Consider the following 19,465-nt stretch of genomic DNA (forward strand, 5'->3'; position numbering starts at 1 on the left):
CCATTACTGCAAGGGGTGCGTGCGTGTGTGCGTGTGTGGTTGCATCTGTTTACGGCCTGAAGGCCAAGAAGACAAGTCAGAAATGAGTTTCAGGGCACAGACCTGGGTTCAAACTTCTGTAAGCTTTGCTTTCCTCATCTGTAAAATGGGGATTCAATGAAATATTATGAGTAAAGTCCTTGGCATGTAGTAAGAGTTCAGTAACTGTTAGGTACAATTATTTTTACTGCTGGTGTCACCATAATTATTTAAAAGATGATTTAAAAAACAAAAATGGGCACAGGACTTGGAGACATTTCTCCAAAGGAGATACACAGATGACCAATAAACACAAGAAAAAAATGTTCAGTCTCACTCATCATTAGGGAAGTACATATCAAAACCACAATGAGAACCATTATGAAATGGTGGCTACTTTGACAAATAGTAATGATAACAAGTGTTGGTGAAGATGTGGAGAGATTGGAGCCCTTGTGCCCTGTTGGTAGGAATGTAAAATGGTGCAGCCACTGTGGAAAACAGTTTGCCGGTTCCTCAAAAAGTTAAACATAGAGTTACCATAGAATCTAGCAGTTCCACTCCTAGATATATACCCAAAAGAATCAAAAGCAGGGATTCAAGCAGGTATTTTACGCCCATGTTCATAGCAGCATTATTCACAACAGCCAAAAGATGGAAACAACTCACATGTCCATCAACAGTTGCATCAGTTTGTAAAATGTGGTATTTATGTACAAGGTAATATTATTCAGCCTTTAATGGGAAAGAAATTCTGACAGGCTACAACATGGATGAACCTTGACAGCATTATGCTAAATGAAATAAGCCAGACACAGAAACACATACTGTATGATTCCACTTAAATGAGGTACCTAGAATAAGCAAGTTCTTAAAGGCAGAAAGTAGAATAGTGGTTCAGAGGCCAGGGGGAGAGAAGAATGGGGAGTTATTGTTGAATGGGTATGGAGTTTCTGTTTAGTATGGTGAAAAAGTTCTAGAAATGGATAATGGTGGTGATTGCACAACATGGTGAATGTACTTAATGCCACCCAACTATACATTTAATATGGTTAAAATGGTACATTTTCTGTTAAGGTATGTTTTGCCACAAACATTAAAAAAATTACTGAGATGCTAAGATGACGTAGCATGAAAAACTCACATACGCATGTTCTTATAAGAGTGCTTCCTCTTTACAAAATTAATGTCCACTGGTTATAGATATATTGTCCTCCCCGCAGTATACCTCATCCCCCACCCTACCCCCGGCAACACACACACAGAGACTGGCAAAGGAAGGATGAAGAATATTTGTTGGAGTTAACAGGAAGGGAAAGTTGGGGCGTCAAATGGATCTAGAACAGGAGCCGGCCTTGAGGCCAAATCTAGCATGCAGTTTGTAATGGTTTTTACATTTTTAAAGGGTATAAGAAAGCAACGAAGACAGATACATGGCAAAGGCCGCATATGGCATTAAGTCTAAAATATTTGCTATAAACCCTTACAGAAAAAGTTTGCCAACACCTGATCTGGAATATTGCTATGGACTGAATGTGTCACCCTAAATTCATATCTAAGCCCCAAAATGATGGCATTTGGAAGTGGGGCCTTTGGGAGGTGATTAGGTTTAGATGAGGTCATGAGGGTGGGGCCCTCACGATGAGATTAGTGCCCTTTATAAGAAGAGACTGTAGGAACTCTGTCTCTCCCCACCACGTGAGAACACAGTGATACGGCAGCCAGCTGCAAGTCAGGAAGAGGGTCCTCGCCAAGAACCAAATGCACTGGCACCCTAATCTCAGACTTCCAGCCTCTAGAACGGAGAGAAAATACATTTCTGTTATTTAAACCGCCTGGTCTATGGTATTGGATCATGGCAGCCAGAACAGACTAAGATAAACATACTCGTCACAGTACTGCCAAGAACAGACTAGTCCTCACCTCGTAGATTTTACAAAAATCTCTTCGCTTCACAAATGAAAGAGGTATTAAAAAGAGGAAAAAACACATAAAACATGATCAGGGTATTTTTTTTTTTAACGACCACAGTGGTAAGCTGCTGGTTCCAAAATACTAAGAATAGAGTTTCTACAATAGTGACTTTCTTACGTGGCACCATCTGTTTTTCTTTGAATATAATAAAAATGACAGCTTTTCATGTACTGATACTCCCTGAGCCTTTTAAAGTCAAACGTGGTGCTATTTGTGTGTAAAGGTTTTTCTCTTGTACTCATTTCTCCAGCTTGAATTTCTATGTAAACTCCGTTGGCTAAATTACACAAGCCACCCACACCCAGCACCTCCTTCCCCTCTGAAGAGCAGGGGATGGAAACCAGCCTGGAGGGTCCAACATGCAGCTTAGTGTACCCGGCAGAGGGACATTTCCTGGGAGGCAGGACTATCCTGCACCCACTCCCCCATTTGTGCCATGACTGGATATGCAACTTTAAAACATGGCCCTAAACCTGCCTTTTGTCTCCCTCTTTTCCTTTGTAAACGTTGATAAATTCCCCTTACCTCCCTTCTCAAACCCCTTTGCCCTAAACGCCCCCTTTTCCTTTAAAAGGCAATAATATGCATTTAAAATAAACACCATTTTCTTTTATAAAAGCAACTTAATGGAGGTATAATTTATGTACCATAAAATTTATATACCATTTTAAGCATACAATGTAATGCCTTTCAGTAAATTTACCAAGCTTAAACCATCACCATAATCCAGTTTAGAACATTCTCATCACCACACTATGACCCTTCATGCGCTTTTAATAGTTCACTCCCATTCCCACCCAGCCATTCATCTACTTTGTCTCTAGATTTGCCTTTTCTGGACACTTTATATGCATGAAATCACACAAAGCATGGTTGTTTGTATTTGGCTTTTTTTTTCTTTTTTTGTTTAATATAAAGCTAATCATTTTTTAAAATTTTTTCATAAATTTTATTGGGGAATATTGGGGAACAGTGTGTTTCTCCAGGGCCCATCAGCTCCAAGTCCAGTCGCCTTTTCAATCTTTAGTTGCAGGGGGAGCAAGCACACCATTCCACGGGGGAATTGAACCGGCAGCCTTGTTGTTCAGAGCTGGCGCTCTAACCATCTGAGCCCTCCCACCTTGCATTTGGCTTCTTTCAGCATATTTTTGGGTTCATCTATGTTGTAGCCTGTGTCAGTACTTGCGTGTGTTGCTGAATCGTACTCCATCGTGTGGGTGTGGATCACATTTTGTCTAGTCATTCATGAGTTGCAGGACGTTTGGGTTTTACATTTAGCTATTATGAGTAATGCTGCTATGGATATTTGAGTGCAAATCTGTGTGAGAATAAATTAAAACCCTCATTCTTGATAATTAATAAAATTATATGTTTCTAGTTCTTAATTCAAAAAGCAGCTGAATTGACTTTTTATAATCCTAGTCCTTGGCCCCTCAAAAAACCACTCCAAAGCTAAGCTGGCTTTGGTTTTATTTTAGTGATGCTATCAGTTGATTCTTTTTCTGAGTCACTGGCCCTTGATACAAAGGTGATTCCCAATTGGTAGAAAAATTTTCGCAACTCCTGCTTTCAAAAAAGAAAAACAAGATACCATTAAAGTTTGGGGGTATTGATTCCACACATTCCTTGTGTCCAGACCTGTGTTGGGGGCTGAGGAAGCCACTGAGATGAGACCTGAACTCTCCAAAGACCTGAGACCTTACTCTCTAGGGCTGGGGGGGGTGGAGGGGGAACCTGGGAACTATTCCCATTCTACACACTGAGCAATCAGTAATGAAAGAGGTCTTTTAAGTCATTCTCTCCTGCCTGCTTTGATGAAGGAAAATTATAAGAAGTACTTCCATTTTTCTTCCCAACTGAAAAAATTTCAGCTCGTGCAAGGAAGTTAGGGTTAGCCAGAGTTTGATGCCTTTTCCATACACGGGTTATATGCATACCCCTTCCCAAAGAAAAGCAGCTGGAAGCCTCATTGGCTACCACCTAAGACTCTCTGAGCAGTCTCGGTTTGAGTATGTTCAGGGTCTAGGAGCACACAGCGTGGGGAAGTGGCCTGTTTTATTAGTCAACTGGTATGTTACATAGTTTTCTTTCTTTCTTTTTTTTTTTTTTTTAAAGATTTTATTGGGGAAGGGGTACAGGACTTTATTGGGGAACGGTGTGTACTTCCAGGCCTTTTTTCCAAGTCAAGTTGTCCTTTCAGTCTTAGTTGTGGAGGGCGCAGCTCAGCTCCAGCTCCAGTTGCTGTTTTCTAGTTGCAGGGGGCACAGGCCACCATCCCTTGCAGGAGTCGAACTGGCAACCTTGTGGTTGAGAGGATGCGCTCCAACCAACTGAGCTATCCGGGAGCTCAGCAACAGCTCAGCTCAAGGTGCCATGTTCAATTTCAGTTGCAGGGGCGCAGCCCACCATCCCTTGCAGGAGTCGAACTGGCAACCTTGTGGTTGAGAGGATGCGCTCCAACTGAGCCATCTGGGAGGCAGCTCAGCTCAAGGTGCCGTGTTCAATCTTAGTTGCAGGGGGCGGAGCCCACAATCCCTTGCGGGACTCGAGGATTTGAACCTGCAGCCTTGTGGTTGAAAGCCCAGTGGCCCATGTTAGGGGCATGGAGCTCTAACCGCCTGAGCCACTGGGCCGGCCTAGTTTTCTTATTTTTAATCAGGCGTTTTACTCCCTGTTAATTTTTCCATTAGTTTCTTGTCCATATGCCTCATGCACATGATATTTTGAAGTAGTTAACCCTCTTTTCCAAAGTAAGCTTTGCTAGTTCAGGGTTTCTTATAACTGACTCTGATCTCTAAGTGGGGTCTAATCTATTTAGAATAGAGTTATGGAGAGGAGACGCTTAGTGTAGCCAAATAGTGGTTGGATGGGTGGGTGGTTGGTTGGTTGGTTTGAACAGCCACGTGTACCCTCTTGGCTCATGAAGCTTGTGGTTCACCCAAAAACTCCATCTCTCTTGGATTCATGAAGTTGGGTCTTCTATATTATGTACTGGAGTCATTTTGTTATTGCTGAATCATGTTACTTTGCATTTAGCCTTGTTAAATTTGATCTCACTGGGTTTTCACATTTTTTTTATTGTGGTAAAATATGCATAACATAAAATTTACATTTATCCATTTTTAAGTGTATGGTTCAGTTGCATTAAGTACATTCCCATTTTGTACAACTATCACCACCCTCCACCTCCAGAACTTTTTCCATCTTGCCCAACTGAAACTCCATTCCTATTAAATGATTATTTGCTATTTCCTCCCACCCCCAGCCCTTGGTAATCTTCTGTCTCCACTCTGTCTGAATTGGACTAACTCGGAGTATCACATGAGTGGAATCCATACAATATTTGTCCTTTTGTGAATGGCTTATTTCAGTTAGCGTAATGTGTTCAAGGTTCATACGTGTTGTAACATGTTAGTTAGAATTACCTTCCTTTTTAAGAATGAATAATATTCCATTATATGTATGTGTCATATTGAGTTTATTAATTCAACTGTTGATGGACACATGTGTTATTTCTACCTTTTGGCTATTGTGAATAATGCTGCTTGAATGTGGGTGTCTAAATATGTGTTCCAGTCTCATTGATCTTACCGGTTTTAACTCATTACATTCTGCCTCTGTTTTGTGTTATTAGGTAATTATCTGCAAATCAGATAAGCTTGATTTCTGACTCTGCCCAAGTCCCTTCTTAATAATGTTGCACTTCCTATTGATCTGAATATATCATTTGTACAACATAGTCATTTCCCCTGTCCTCCGCCTCTTTGAAATGATGACGTGGTCTTTACAGCTGGACTCTGGGAGCAGACTGCTTTCACGTTTAGCCTGAGTCTGAGTTTGTTACAGTTCTTTTGGTTCAGGTCTAACTGGGGTTGGAGTAGGGGTGAATCAAATCTAGGCTGGGTCAGAGTGGGAGGTTTGGGGATTTTTGTTTGTTACCTGTCTACTTGAAGGTCATTAAGACTACACAGAAACTAATATCAGGTTTCAAAAAGCAGGGAACTGAGTCTTGGAATGACCTGATTAGGATTGAATTCATTTGCTTCACAAATATTTATTGAGCTCCTATTTATAAAAAGCATACAGTGGCTTTGGGGAATCAAGATGACTAAAACACACTCCCTGCGTTCAAGGCGATTACAGTGTAAAATATTAGAAGAACTTACTGTTGTACCCAAAGATCTTGAAGCAAGGCTTCAGCTACAAAAACATCTCTCCTCAAGAGGAGGAGGATTACAAAATATATCAGAAAGCAAAATGTGCTCTGAAATTATATTTTATTATAGATGGGTTTTAAGCCAGGATTTGGGGACAGACTGAAAAATGAAACAGGAAAGCTTTAGAGGTGTTAGCGTTTGCTTCACTTTGACTAATATGAGAGCACCAGGAAAACAAAAAGTACTCTTGCTCTTGACAGTATAAAGTTCTTAGTATTTTTAGAGAATAGTAACTTTGCATTTATGAAATTCTTTGTCAGAGCAATTTAGTTAATAGGTATGTAAATGACTGCTTATTTCATTGTGTAGGTGGATCGCTCCATGTACACTTTCTGAGGAAGAATGTAAGTGCTAAAAACTATTAACATTGCAAATACAAGAAGCAAAAGTTAAGGTTAGAATGCCATATACCTTGGCTGTATTAGATGTTAAGAGTAAGATAGGAAAGATCCATCTTACAATTGATGTTTGTTCAGTTTACTCAGTGGACTTTCTTATTTACATCCAACTCTCCAACCACCGTTTTTGAATGCAACAAAACTTAAGTGAATTGCAGTGCAAGGTTGTTTCATATTATTGATTTTCAAGCATCAAGGATCGTGATAAACCTAGCTAGGGTGGGTTGGGGGAGGTACTGAAAGTTAAAAACCACAGTAAAGGTTTTCGTGCAAGATTTGCAGTCTAAGGCATCTAGTGAGAACATCCTAAAAAAATACCTAGGGGGCTCTCTTATTGTTTTTTCAGCATGAAAACAACTTCAGAGGAGGCTAGGAATTCCAAAGCTCTCTGGCTTTAGCTACCTCTTGTGATTAGCATGGAAGCTTCTATAATCCTTGAGTTAAACCAGACCTGGTCTGGGGGAAGAAGTCACCAGTGGAAGAGAATAAATAGGCCTTACCTCTTATTATACGTGGTCTCCAGCTCTTCCCTCACTTGAAGTCATCCTGCCCAGTGAATTAGCCTCATCTTCAGTTGTGTTGTAACCATTACATTCCCCTTCCTTTAAATTTCCTCAGGTTCCAAGTTGTCTTGCAAATCAAATTAAAATTCTTATTAATGAATCCCAAGCTCTTCACCAATTTGCCCTTCTGCCCTTCTTGTCTAACTGCTCTGGTTCCCACTAACATCAGTTCACATTCTCTGAATCAGGCTAGCCAGTGACACTCACTCATGTTTCTTTCTTTTTTTTTTTTTTAAAGTTTATTGGGGTTACAATGGTTAGTAAAGTTACATAGATTCAGGTGTACAATTCTGTATTACATCATCTATATCTCACATTGTGTGCTCACCACCCAGAGTCAGTTCTCCTTCCATCACCATATATTAGACCCCATTTACCCTCTTCTAAAGCCCTAAACCCCTAAGCTGTTGTCTGTGTCTATGAGTTTTTATTCCTTCATTTGTTTATCTTGTTCTTTTGTTGTTTTCAGTTTTATGTTTATTTCTTTTTGGGAGATAACACTCATATAATTCCCAGTCCCTGCCTCTCTCACTCATCAGCAAGCTGAGTTCTTTCTCCCTTGCCTCTTCCCGCTTGGCTCTGTACACTTGTTGTCATAGGCACGTGTTCCTTTATGTGGCAAGCACTGAGGATAGACCGGGGGCTGTGTCCGCGTCAACCCCCCAGCTCAGTAAGGGGCGGGCTGGGCTGCACACTGTGAGTGCTTTCTGTTACAGTGGTTTGGCTTTTGCTTCTGTTTTCCTCTTCCTTCAGGTGCAGAGTGAAGACAGCGTCCTCCTGTTTGTCATCGCCTGGACAATCACAGAAATTATCCGTTACTCCTTTTATACATTCAGTCTGTTAAACCATCTGCCTTACCTCATCAAATGGGCCAGGTAAAGAAGCACAGGGAATGAAGACTAACTTGAAATCCATCACTGTGGTATTGCCTAAATACCGCCTGCCTCCAAGTTCCTAAAATAAAATTGCCGGAGACAGGGGTTGGGTAGAAATCTGGTCTGTAGATGTCATCAGGATTCGGAATCTACTTAATTTTGATTAATAGAAACACTGTTTTACATTTTTTATACTTAAGTTATTTTTATTGGCTCAATTCTTTTCAGTTAAATTATTCAATGGAGACTTGATATAGCATCCCTTTTTTGTCCATATCAAATTTTACTGATGTGCTTCTGCCATTATGATAGTTTTTGGACCAAGTCCAATTCTATTCTCAATTTTGTCAACAAGCTATTACTCTTAAATTAATTTTTAATTAATAACAAACATGAGATGGCAGTTTATCTTATCAGTTTTATTTTGCTTTCATTGTTTTTACTGGTAATACTCATATGAATTGGATAAAAGGTTGACAGTTCATCTTTCTGTCTGAACTCATCCATGAGACAGTTATAAGCAGTTTTCTGAGTTGGAAAAGAGTATGAAAACAATTGTCAAAGCAAAAGGAGCAAAATTGTCCTTGGGGCACAAATGCTTCATTTCATAGAAAGAAAACAGGCGTTTCTAGACGAGTTCTGTGATTAAATTAGAGACATAGAACAATTGTTTCCACGCTTAAAGTATGTGAATTTTTTTTTTTCACTAAACATTTTTATTAGGAAAAGGGAAGAATGGGAAAAACATAGCAACTCCTGACCAACGTGGGCAGGCATTGTGAAAGCTGTTTACCTGATTATAGGGACATTTTATTGACCAAGCCCTGATTTTACTATTGGAGAATGATTCTTTTGTCCATTGTTTTCCATGGGCAAAATGGAAGGTTCTTCCTTTTGTACCATCTTCCTTTGAATGGCTAAAGTTGGCAATGGAGAACATGCCTTCCTTTTATCATCAGAGCTTTCTCAGCACAATTCCTATACCTGGAATTTTGGAGCCTAGCGCTTACTGTCAGCCACAAACAACCAAAGATTTTTTATGTTTTTATTTTGTTTATAGTTAAAATATAGTTGACGTACAATATTATGTGAGTTTCAGGTGTGCAACATAGTTGGCAAACATTTATATACCTTACAAAGGATCACTGCGATAAACCGAGTAATCATGTGTCACCGTATGAAGTTATTACCATGCTATTGAGTATACTCTGTGCAGTACATTACATCCCTGTGACCTAGTTATTTGCTCCTGGAAGTTTGTACCTCTTATTCCCCTTCACCTTTTTTACCCACCTCCCTATTTCCTTCCCCTCTGGCAACCATCAATTTGTTCTCTGGGTCTTGAGTCTATTTCTGTTTTGTACTGTGTTTTAGATTTTACATATAAGTGAAATCATATGATATTTGTCCTTCTCTATCTGACATAATCACTTAGCATAATACTCTCTAGATCCATCCATTGCAAATGGCAAGATTTTAATTTTTTATGTTTGAGATATATATATATATATCTTCTTTATCTGTTCACCTATCGTACATTTAGGTTGCTTCCATATTTTGACTATTGTAAATAATGCTGCAGCCAAAGGCTTTTTAAAATCTGAGCTGATGACTTCTTTAGCATTTCTTTAGCACCTCGAAATGCCTTCCAGGTGGTGCCATAGGATGAACCTCTCTCTGAATTCTTTTTCAAACAAAAGTCCTTTTAAAGTGACAAAAATTGTCTATTCTCCTATGTGATAGTAATTGTAGATTTTTTGATTGAAAAGTTACATAGTGACCAAAAGCTATTATGAATTTTTTAATGTTTTTTTAAATTAGCACATATTTTCTTTTCACAATAGCATGTACGAGGTGTGACAATTAAGTTCATGAACTTGTTGCAACTCTGTTGCTAACCGTTTTTGATACCATGAATTTGTGCCAAATGGACAAACAGTTAACCAAGTTTATTATTTGGAAGTGCTGAAATATCTGCATGAAAAAGTTAGACGACCTGAACTTTTCACCAACAATTCATGGCTCTTGCATCACGACAATGCACCAGCTCACACGGCACTGTCTGTGAGGGAGTTTTTAGCTAGTAAAAAAAATAGCTGTATTGGCACACCCTCCCTACTCACCTGATCTGGCCCCCAGTGACTTCTTTCTTTACCCGAAGATAAAGGGAATACTGAAAGGAAGACATTTTGATGACATTCAGGACATCAAGGGTAATAAGACCACAGCTCTGATAGCCATTCCAGAAAACGAGTTCCAAAATTGCTTTGAAGGGTGGATTAGGCACTGCCGTCGGTGCATAGTTTCCCAAGGGTATAGTACTTTGAACGTGACCGTAGTGATATTCAGCAATGAGGTATGTACTGTGTTTCCCAGAAAATAAGACCTAGCTGGACAATCAGCTCTAATGCGTCTTTTGGAGCAAAAATCAATGTAAGACCCGGTGGTACAGTAAAATAAGACCGGGTCTTATATTAATTTTTGCTCCAAAAGACGCATTAGAGCTGATTGTCCGGCTAGGTCTTCTTTTCCGGGAAACACAGTAGCACTTTTTCTAGGACTAGTTCGTGAACTTAATTATCAGACCTCATACATTTGAGTAATTGTAGCAGTATACACACATTGGATGTGCTATTTTTGTTCAGTCCACAGACCAGACGTGGTGTACACTAAGGATTCCTAGACACATGCTCCAACACCTTTCCCCTCAACTCCCTGCAAAGCTGCACCCCCACCCCATTGGGCAGGACCCTTCAATATAAACCGTGACTCATTGTTCCTCCTTATCAATATTGGGCATCACCTTAGTTATTTTAGGGAGTTGCTTTGAAGAGTTTATTTAGTCAGGCCAAAAATTGAGGCTGACTGAACGCATTTATTTTATTTTAAAACATGCAGAAACATACCTGCTATAAGCCCTTTTCAAAAACTGGCTTGTAAAACCTGAATTTAAGCAGTGGGTAAAACAGAAAATGTATAAATAGTAGCTTTCTAAAAGACCAGTACTGATTTGAAGAGTGGGAGTGCATCTTTGTACTAACGCTGGCTTCGAGCCTCAGTAATGAATATTTTGTTTTGTTTCAGGTACACACTTTTCATTGTGCTGTACCCAATGGGAGTGTCAGGAGAACTGCTCACAATATATGCTGCCTTGCCCTTTGTCAGACAGGCTGGCCTGTACTCCATCAGTTTGCCTAACAAATACAATTTCTCCTTTGACTATTATGCATTCCTAATTCTAATAATGATCTCCTACATTCCACGTAAGTAAACAGTTATGCATATATTTACTTATGTTTTTTAAAATTGGCTGTACAATATCTAGAATCAAATGCCTTTGTTTGTTTTTACACCGTATCCAGGTAAACATAAATCTAATTTATTGGGAACGCTTTGGTTTTTATTGAAGGCCAACTGCCAGAAAGAATTTTCTCTGTTGGTAGTTGAATGAAAATGAACCGTTCTCAATACAGCTGTCAAAAATCAGCCCTTCTCAGTGTATGGACTGTCGGGGGGGAAGTACTGAGTGGAAAACAAAAAAAGCCATTAAAGCCTTACCTTGACTTTTTCTGTTTCTCAAGAACTGCCTATTATGGTATTTGAAAAACACTGTAAAGAGATTTTTGCATTTTTACTGTATCAAAATAGACAGTTAACTTTATTTTTAAGGAATAAGTTAACTAGAAACAAATAACAAAATAAAAATAGATTAATTTATTTTTTTCCATCTTATTTTCTTGTTTGGAAAAAAGCACTAAAACCATCTGAACAGAACATAGTGTTCTCTTCGGGATGGTTTCCAGTATTTTGATAGTCCTGCTAACGGGCTATATTGGATAATCAAATGTGCCGATCAGCGTATTTGGTAACAGAAAAAATGCCATGTTTGAGGCTTCTGTGAAGTGAGTCCTGTTTGCTGAGGAAGAGTTTGTTAGTCCTTTTCTTGAATTCTGATGTTCAGTTGAAACCCTGGGATCGATTTCCACATATCCAAAAGGATCTTGTTCTACCCAAGGACGTATCATGTTTGTACTCCTTTGGCTATTTCTGTAGCCACTGTGACTCTGAATCTTATTTTAGTCTATAAGGTGCTATATTCTCCCTCTGGACCTCAGGTTAAATTCAGACAGGAGGGTTGGGCTTTTCATCAGCCCACAGCATTCACTGCATGAGTCATCCTAACAATCATAAGCAGCATGTTTGTGTCCCTGTGTGGAAAACTGTATTTCATGCATTTTGAGGAAAAAACTGCATCCAGATTTCATGTGAACACTTATCTTGGAGAAATTCTTGGACGCAGTACTGCTCCATGATTCATTTCCCACTCTTCAGTAATTATCAAGTCCTCCTCTTTGGTGCTGAAACCATGGTGGCTTAAAGGCCATCTCTCTCAAATGTAAAAGGTAGTTGATTATCAAACAAAAGCTAAATATGGAAGAGTCTAAAATTTTAAGTCATAAAAATTAACTACAGCTTTTCACCTTTCTCATAGTGTTCCCTTAGTGTTTCAATTTCCAGTGTCTAGAACAACAATTCTTAGTTGCTGTTTTGCCACACCCAGAGCAACACAGGTTATCCCAGTGAACGCCCCAGGATTTATTTAAATTCACAAGTTTCTGAATGAATAGGCGATAGATTCCGTTTGGGATAACTGGGAAGGGGCAAGGAGGGTGTCACACAAAATCAAACCGATCACCAGGCCCTACCACACTGACAGAAATTTGGGGCCCCTGCTTCAGAGTTGCTGTAAGATTTCTAGTCTGTCGAAGAAGCAGGGACTTCATTCTCAAAACGGCCCTCCAGGGCCACCTGAGTCTGTGCACCCCAGACTCTCTGTTCTGGTGGCCAACCAGGGCCAGCCTTCGCCGCTGCCTGCTGACCTCGTGATACAGAGAAGGGGTCTGGTCAAGCCCATGCCACCCTCCCTGATACTAACCCTAAAGGAAAACAAACCCAGCGCTGTGGGGTTTTCTTTCTTGGCTTTAAAAGATGAGGAGAAAACACAAACTTACTCTCTTAAAGAGTAGGGCAGACTTCTCTCAGCAAAGTCTGCTTTCTGTACCTCGTTTCCTTACCCCTTCCGTTTCCAGCCTCCTTTGGTAAGAGAACTTGGCTTGGGTGAAGTCTATAGTCTTCCTTTTTTAAGACAGCTTAACTCTTCTAGACAAAGAAAAAAGGTTCATTTCAAATAAAGATTAAAAGATTCCCTCCAAATCCCTGACTCCCCACCCAGCTCAGGATGGCAGCCCGCTGCAAATCATCTGTGTCTGCTGGCACTCACTGTGCTGCTGGCCGGCCCAGTTGCCCTGGATGTTTTCAGTAGTTTAGGTTGTTAATGTTGAGACCAATTTGTACAGTTCATTCCCAGCCAACTGCACATTTCCATCTTTCTACAACTTTGTATTTATAAGAAGAAATGCAGAATTAGGAGTGGCAGTCTTCTTTACCTAATTTGGTTTTCTTTCTACAACATAAGTTTCTTTTAATCTTCTTTAACTAGAAGTTGATTCTATGCACATATTACGACCTGCTTTATGATCTTGACCTATTGCATTGATGTACGTGTAGCCCAAACTGTGGCCCATGAGCCGTGGTTCCAGGGGAGTGCTCATGTTGGGGTGCTTTGGCGTCCCTTGCAAGGTGCCCCTCTCATGCTCTGCTGTAGTGGCAGTATCTGCAGTGTCTGCAGGACATCGAAGCCCTGTTTATATTTTCCCTCCCCACATTGGTGAAAATTGGTGCTAGAGTGGGGGTCCAAAAAGGCTAAGAAACAATGATGTAGGGTGAGAACACCAAGAAGCTGGGCGCTGCACGTTGCCAGTAACCACAACCACACCTCCGGTTTTCAAAGAATCTGAGAAGGAAACTTGTCCCAGACTGAGCATTTCCGGTTGCTCTCAGCCTCCAAGTCTTCTCCTCCCTGGAAAGAAAGAGAGCCCATCTTCTTACAGGAAGGTGGGCGCAGTGGTACCCACACACCCCCACCCTCCCCCAACACACTGAGACATACACGCACACACGCATGTTCGTGAGCACACACATACACACACACAGTAACCATCACCATTCTGTGTCCTGAACTGGGAGAGCAGAAGGTGGAATTCTAAATAGGCTACTGTGAGGGTAAGATTTTCTTAGGGTTAGTCTTCAGTATAGCCCAGTGAATCTGGAATTGTTTCAGCCATTATAGTTGGGTTCAGCCGAACATGGTGGGTAATTTAGATGGAGACAGTGTATCCAAGTTCTCGTCACCAAGAAGTGGATGCTAGAGCTGTAGAGAACCTTCAAACCCAAGTATCCCCACTCCCCTGGCTTCCCCCATGCACATTCCTTTTTCTTAGGCGCTGAGAAACCGCTGGAAGACATAACAGAATGAAAGTCCATCCATGTCTGCCCTCCATGTCTGACCTCTGGCTCTGGCAGCCAGCAGGCCCTTGCCTACGGGGATGATACTCAGCCATCTTGGTTTAACTGCCTCTAAGGGCCTAAGGAATGGCTTCTAGGTCACTGTCCTCCCTCCTCCCCTCTGCACTCGCTGTGAGCCTGTGGCTGCCCTGCATGGGGTGTTGTAATCACAAATGCAACCAGTGCAAATGTTCTCAGCGTCCTTTGCCACGATGTTTCCCTTTATTAAAGCATATCTATAGAAATGTGACTGGCCCCACATTTTTAAATGATTGCAATTAGCATTCCTTATGGTTTAATTATATCTTTACTTCCAGTTTTTAGATTATAAAGCCTGTCAAATTTTCTGCTTTTTGTACAAAAATAGTTCTCTCACTGTTGAATTATATGCACAAGCTGGTCTTTTCTGTGATAACTTCCTGCCATAGTGAGTGGAGTGGATGGCAGCCCTGTTTAGCATCAGGGCCTCCTCTGCAGTTTAGCAGCTCTATGTGCACGTGCCCACTGATGGCTTGGAGTACTTCTAGAGGATCATTTGAAATTTGGCCAACCTGGAACTCATTTAAAAAGGAAAAACTGTCCAAGAGAGTTGGCAGTAGTAGGCATTACCCTCCCCCAAAATACAGGTTGTTGTCTTAAAAAAAAAAAAAGGATTGGAGCTGTTGAGAAAGGGAGGAAAGGAAGGATAGCCAGTATTATCTCACTGGAGTTTTTTACATGGTTATGGAGGGCCCCCCCCACCCCCACCCCAGTTTACAGTAACCTTGGGACGGCCAGGTAGCTCAAACGGGCATTTCCCAGCAAGGACACTAGGTATCTGGAGTGGTTCGACACATTACAGGGTTTAGCATCCCAGCCCCCATGTGCTAAATGTCAGTCGCTTGCCACACCAAATGCTTTCCCCCACCCCATTTCCACATATCCCTAGGGAGGCAGTACCACCCCTTCATTTGAGAACCAGTACTTTTAAAAACAATCTTTACCAAGAACAGAATCTCCAGTGCCTAAGATACTGGCTGTCTTTTCATAAGGACTTTTTCTACTTTCAAACCTGGCTTAGTTGTGTTCAGATCAGTTGCCGTGGCACTCTTCCCTCCCCTCAGTCTTCCCATTCAAGGAACAACCCTTCTCAGGAAGTTCTTTTGGGAGAGACTAGGAGTTGGGAGCCCAGAGCCTTATCCTGATTCTGTGGGTGATTTGCAGTGGGACCCCAGACAAGTCGCTTACCCTGTCTGGGGCTTGCATTCCTCCTCTGGGAAACGGGTAATAACTCCATGCTTCACCTAGTTGTTGTAAAATCAGAAAATAAATGTGAAGATAATATGAGAGTGTACAGAGTATGATTTGGTGGCTCAGTGGCATCTTGATTGGTAGCAATAGTGACAAAAGTGTCTGTCGTTCCAGTCCATAGCAGCCTTCCTCTTTGGCTAATGCAAGAGAAGGTAGGTCTCTCTCTCTGTGTTTTCCTTCCCCTTCCCCAAGCCTGCCCTGTTACCTTCCACGGCCACTGGATGAGAAAATAGTGGGAGAGTCATAGGGGACCTCAAGTCCACGTGTTTTAAATAGAACATGCAATTTTAAATGATCTCTTTAACCATTTCTTTCTTTTCTTTCCAGTTTTTCCCCAGTTATATTTCCACATGATACACCAGAGAAGAAAGGTCCTTTCTCATACTGAAGAACACAAGAAATTTGAATAATTCTTAGTTCCTGCACCCCTCCAAAAAACAAACTTTTCAATGACAAAAAAATGCTGCAGACTTTTTGAGTTCCCAATACGTTTCATAGAAAATAAGTAAGGACTATTTTTAAAATACTAAAAAAATACAACAAAAAACAAAATCCAGTGTCACACGGGCCTGGGATTTTATAAAACAAAACAAAAAGCTGTTACATAAAACATCCTGGCCAGTCCATTCAGCATGCTTTTTCAACCAGAAGTTCCAATATTTATGGTGGCATTAGAAAGGGATTTGGCGTTTTATATCCTCCTGTTTCCTTCCTGTATCTGATAAATAAAGATCTGTAACACTGCATACTTGAAAGTTACAGTCTGAGTAATGAAGTTGTACCAACAGAATGCCCAACTTGCAGTAGAGTTCTGTTTCAGTCTGCAGTGTGTTTAGCTTTCCCTTTTCAAAGTGCTTGACTGCATGCTGGAAACTATTTGTATTTTTGAAACAGCAAACTTTGTTCTCTGGAATGCTCTGAAGTTATGGCTGGGACCTTTCCCCTTATATCTAGTGAATGAAGTATACAGTATGTATGTCTATGAAGCTTTGGGTAATGCCCATAATCAGAAAACAACTAGAACCCTTTTGTTTGTTTTCAATTGAGTCATTACTGCCTGCCACTAAGAAATGAGCTTGAATTTAATACGTATGTGCACATTGTAGAGAACCTACCTTATCTGGGGCTCAGCCTCACTCATATTTTAGCAAAATGTCAGTTTTGAAAGGGAAAGCTCCATCGCTAGTAATGACAAGTACCTTTCACAGTTCTATTCTCAGAATCCCTCTGAGTAATGTATTTGCCAATAGCTATTCTCTTTTATGGACCTGAAACCAGTCTAGTCACATAGGAGCAGAGAATCTATTACTGAAAACACATGGAAGGTGTTACTTGAGAAATGTAGTCCAGAAGAACATTCAGGCTTAGCTTTCTACACCCTTATTATTTTATGTTTAAATTTTCATTCACTTCTATGTGGATCCTTTTCCTAATTATGGTCCTATGTGATTCCCACCAACTGGTAAGTCCAGAGGCAGTGGAGTGTTCCAGTAAGGCAGTCATGAGCCAAAAGCAGCATCAGCCCGCATATTGGAGCAGCCAAGACATACTCGGGTCATGCAGACATTGTCCTCGTAACACCATGTCTCTGTGCCATGTAATTGCTCAGCTGTGCATTTAAGACTCTTCAAAAAAGGGTTGGATGAAAATATAAAGCCCTGGTTTAGACATGCATTAGATTTTACAGGATGTTCTTTATGGAACCATTTTTTTTTTCTTTTTTTTTTTTTTAATTGGTTGATCTTTAAAACTTTTGAATGTCTAGCTTACTGAGTAGATATTTCAAATATAATTGCTAACATCAGAAGAGTGTCATAATAGAAAACTAATTTTTTAAATGCTTATTTTCATAGAGGCTTGAAAATAAGATGAAAATGAGAAGAAAATATGCAGCTTAAAATTTAATGCAGGCAGATGTGTAATGAGCTATTTTTGAATTGAACATTAAAATTCTGCTTCAAGTCAGCAAGCACTCTTAACTGTGGCATATTGAGATTATAATCTGTTCTTGTACTTGATAAACAAAATATGTGGGAAAGATTTGTCATGCTTTTTTTCTTTTTCTTTTTCCAAAATGTATTTCTACTGTAAAATAGAATCAATTTGGGTTATGTTAGCCTTATTACTTAATGTGGATAAGATTTTTTCAGTCTTTAGTTATAGAAGATGGGATGAAAAACGCAAGTTTTCGGGATTGCTAGATTGGTTTTATTCGGGCTTCTCTTATAATGTCACAATTTGTGAAAAACAGTCTGTCGCAAACAGTGGTATTGCATCAAATTGGACTTTGGCAACAAGAACACAGCAAACAACTCCCTTCTCAAAAAGGGTCTCAACCCCAGTGTTTATTTTTGTACATCAAACATTTATAATGCTTATGGCAGATAAGTAAGGCATGCCACCGTGTCCTCAGTCACCTTTCTCAGTAACTGATTTCTTTATTTCTAACATGAATTAATTTTTCCTTTGAAGTGGTGGCATTCTTTTATGAATTGAGACCATCTAACCCCACCAAATGTCCTGTCTTCTTACAAAGAAGTGTGAATGAGGAAGGTGGTGTTTGGTGGGTGTTTTGTCAGACTTACCGTGTTCATTTCAGGGCATAGTAAAAGGAACCGTCTGCCCAGCTGCTCTCCTGATGGGGTGCTTCAGATCCCCACCTTGGGGACCACATTCCGGCAGACTTCTGTGAGGTACGCAGTGCCTTGTAGACACAAGCTGCTAATCCGCATCTTGCTGTGTTCTGTTTGCTAATCTGGGATCATCCGTTTAACACATACTGCCTATTGTCAAAGGCACCGGACACAGTTCCTCATGGAATCCAGCACCTCCCAGACTAGAACGTTCCTCTGGACCAAACTTCCAACAGGAGAGGTAGCATTAAAGAGGCATCTGAAGAGATCGTGCCCTCGTTTCCACTTGTGCTTTGGGTTATTTATTGGTAATAAAAGATTGGCATTGATGTGGTACAACCTACAAATTATTTTCAATTCTGAGTTACAGATAAAACAAAATATCAAAATCAGTACATACTGCTCCTTTGAAATTTGGGTAAAAAATTACACAACCATATATATATAGTCATTTTTGTATTTTTTTCTATGTTGTGAAAGCCAAAATTGTAATTTTATAAGTCTTTGATTCACTAAAATTCTATAATTTAAATGTATTTTTTGTATATTTAGAAATAAGGAGTTCAAAGACTATGCTTAACTTTCTATGCATGCATTTGGAAGCTGTTTTTACCTGATAATGTAGTAATAAGTTGTATTCATAAAATACTGATCTGTGTTGCATTTCAAAATAAACTGGTGTGTGCTCTGCCTGGATTTGAAATACTGACCATTGAGCATAGTGATTTTTCACATTAAATTGGCCTGAAAGTGGTTGTGTAGGGATATGGACGAGTTTCTGTTCTGCTATGGAGTCAAGCTCTTTTCTTTGACAGTTTTAAAATGTATTTCTGCTAATCATAATGGTTCTGCACTTACAGGGAAAATAGACAGATATATTAAGACATTTCTAAACAAATCATTCTTCCTGCCAGTCTTCAAGCTTACCGAGTCCTTCTCTAACCTAGGTGCAGCGGGACAAGAGGGAATCTTCCTGTCCCGTGTTTCCCCAAAGACAAGACCTAGCTGGACCATCAGCATCTTTTGGAGCAAAAGTTAATATAATACCCGGTCTTATTTTACTACAAGACCAGGTCTTTTATATAAGACCGG

The 19,465-nt window shown here is 40.2% G+C and overlaps 1 protein-coding gene across 1 annotated transcript in view; it reads left to right on the forward strand.

The window, feature by feature from the left end:
• The window catches only part of HACD2 (3-hydroxyacyl-CoA dehydratase 2), an 88,145-nt gene extending 69,063 nt beyond the window's left edge, over positions 1-19,082 (forward strand). The window contains exons 5-7 of the mRNA XM_019738944.2: positions 7,924-8,045; positions 11,130-11,308; positions 16,068-19,082. Coding sequence (XP_019594503.2) covers positions 7,924-8,045; positions 11,130-11,308; positions 16,068-16,150 — 384 coding nt within the window. The 3' untranslated portion in view covers positions 16,151-19,082. The remainder of the gene's footprint in view (positions 1-7,923; positions 8,046-11,129; positions 11,309-16,067) is intronic.
• Positions 19,083-19,465: the final 383 nt, after the last annotated feature.

This window comes from Rhinolophus sinicus, linkage group LG01 (genome assembly GCF_036562045.2).
Source record: "Rhinolophus sinicus isolate RSC01 linkage group LG01, ASM3656204v1, whole genome shotgun sequence".
Classification (NCBI taxonomy): Eukaryota; Metazoa; Chordata; class Mammalia; order Chiroptera; family Rhinolophidae; genus Rhinolophus; species Rhinolophus sinicus.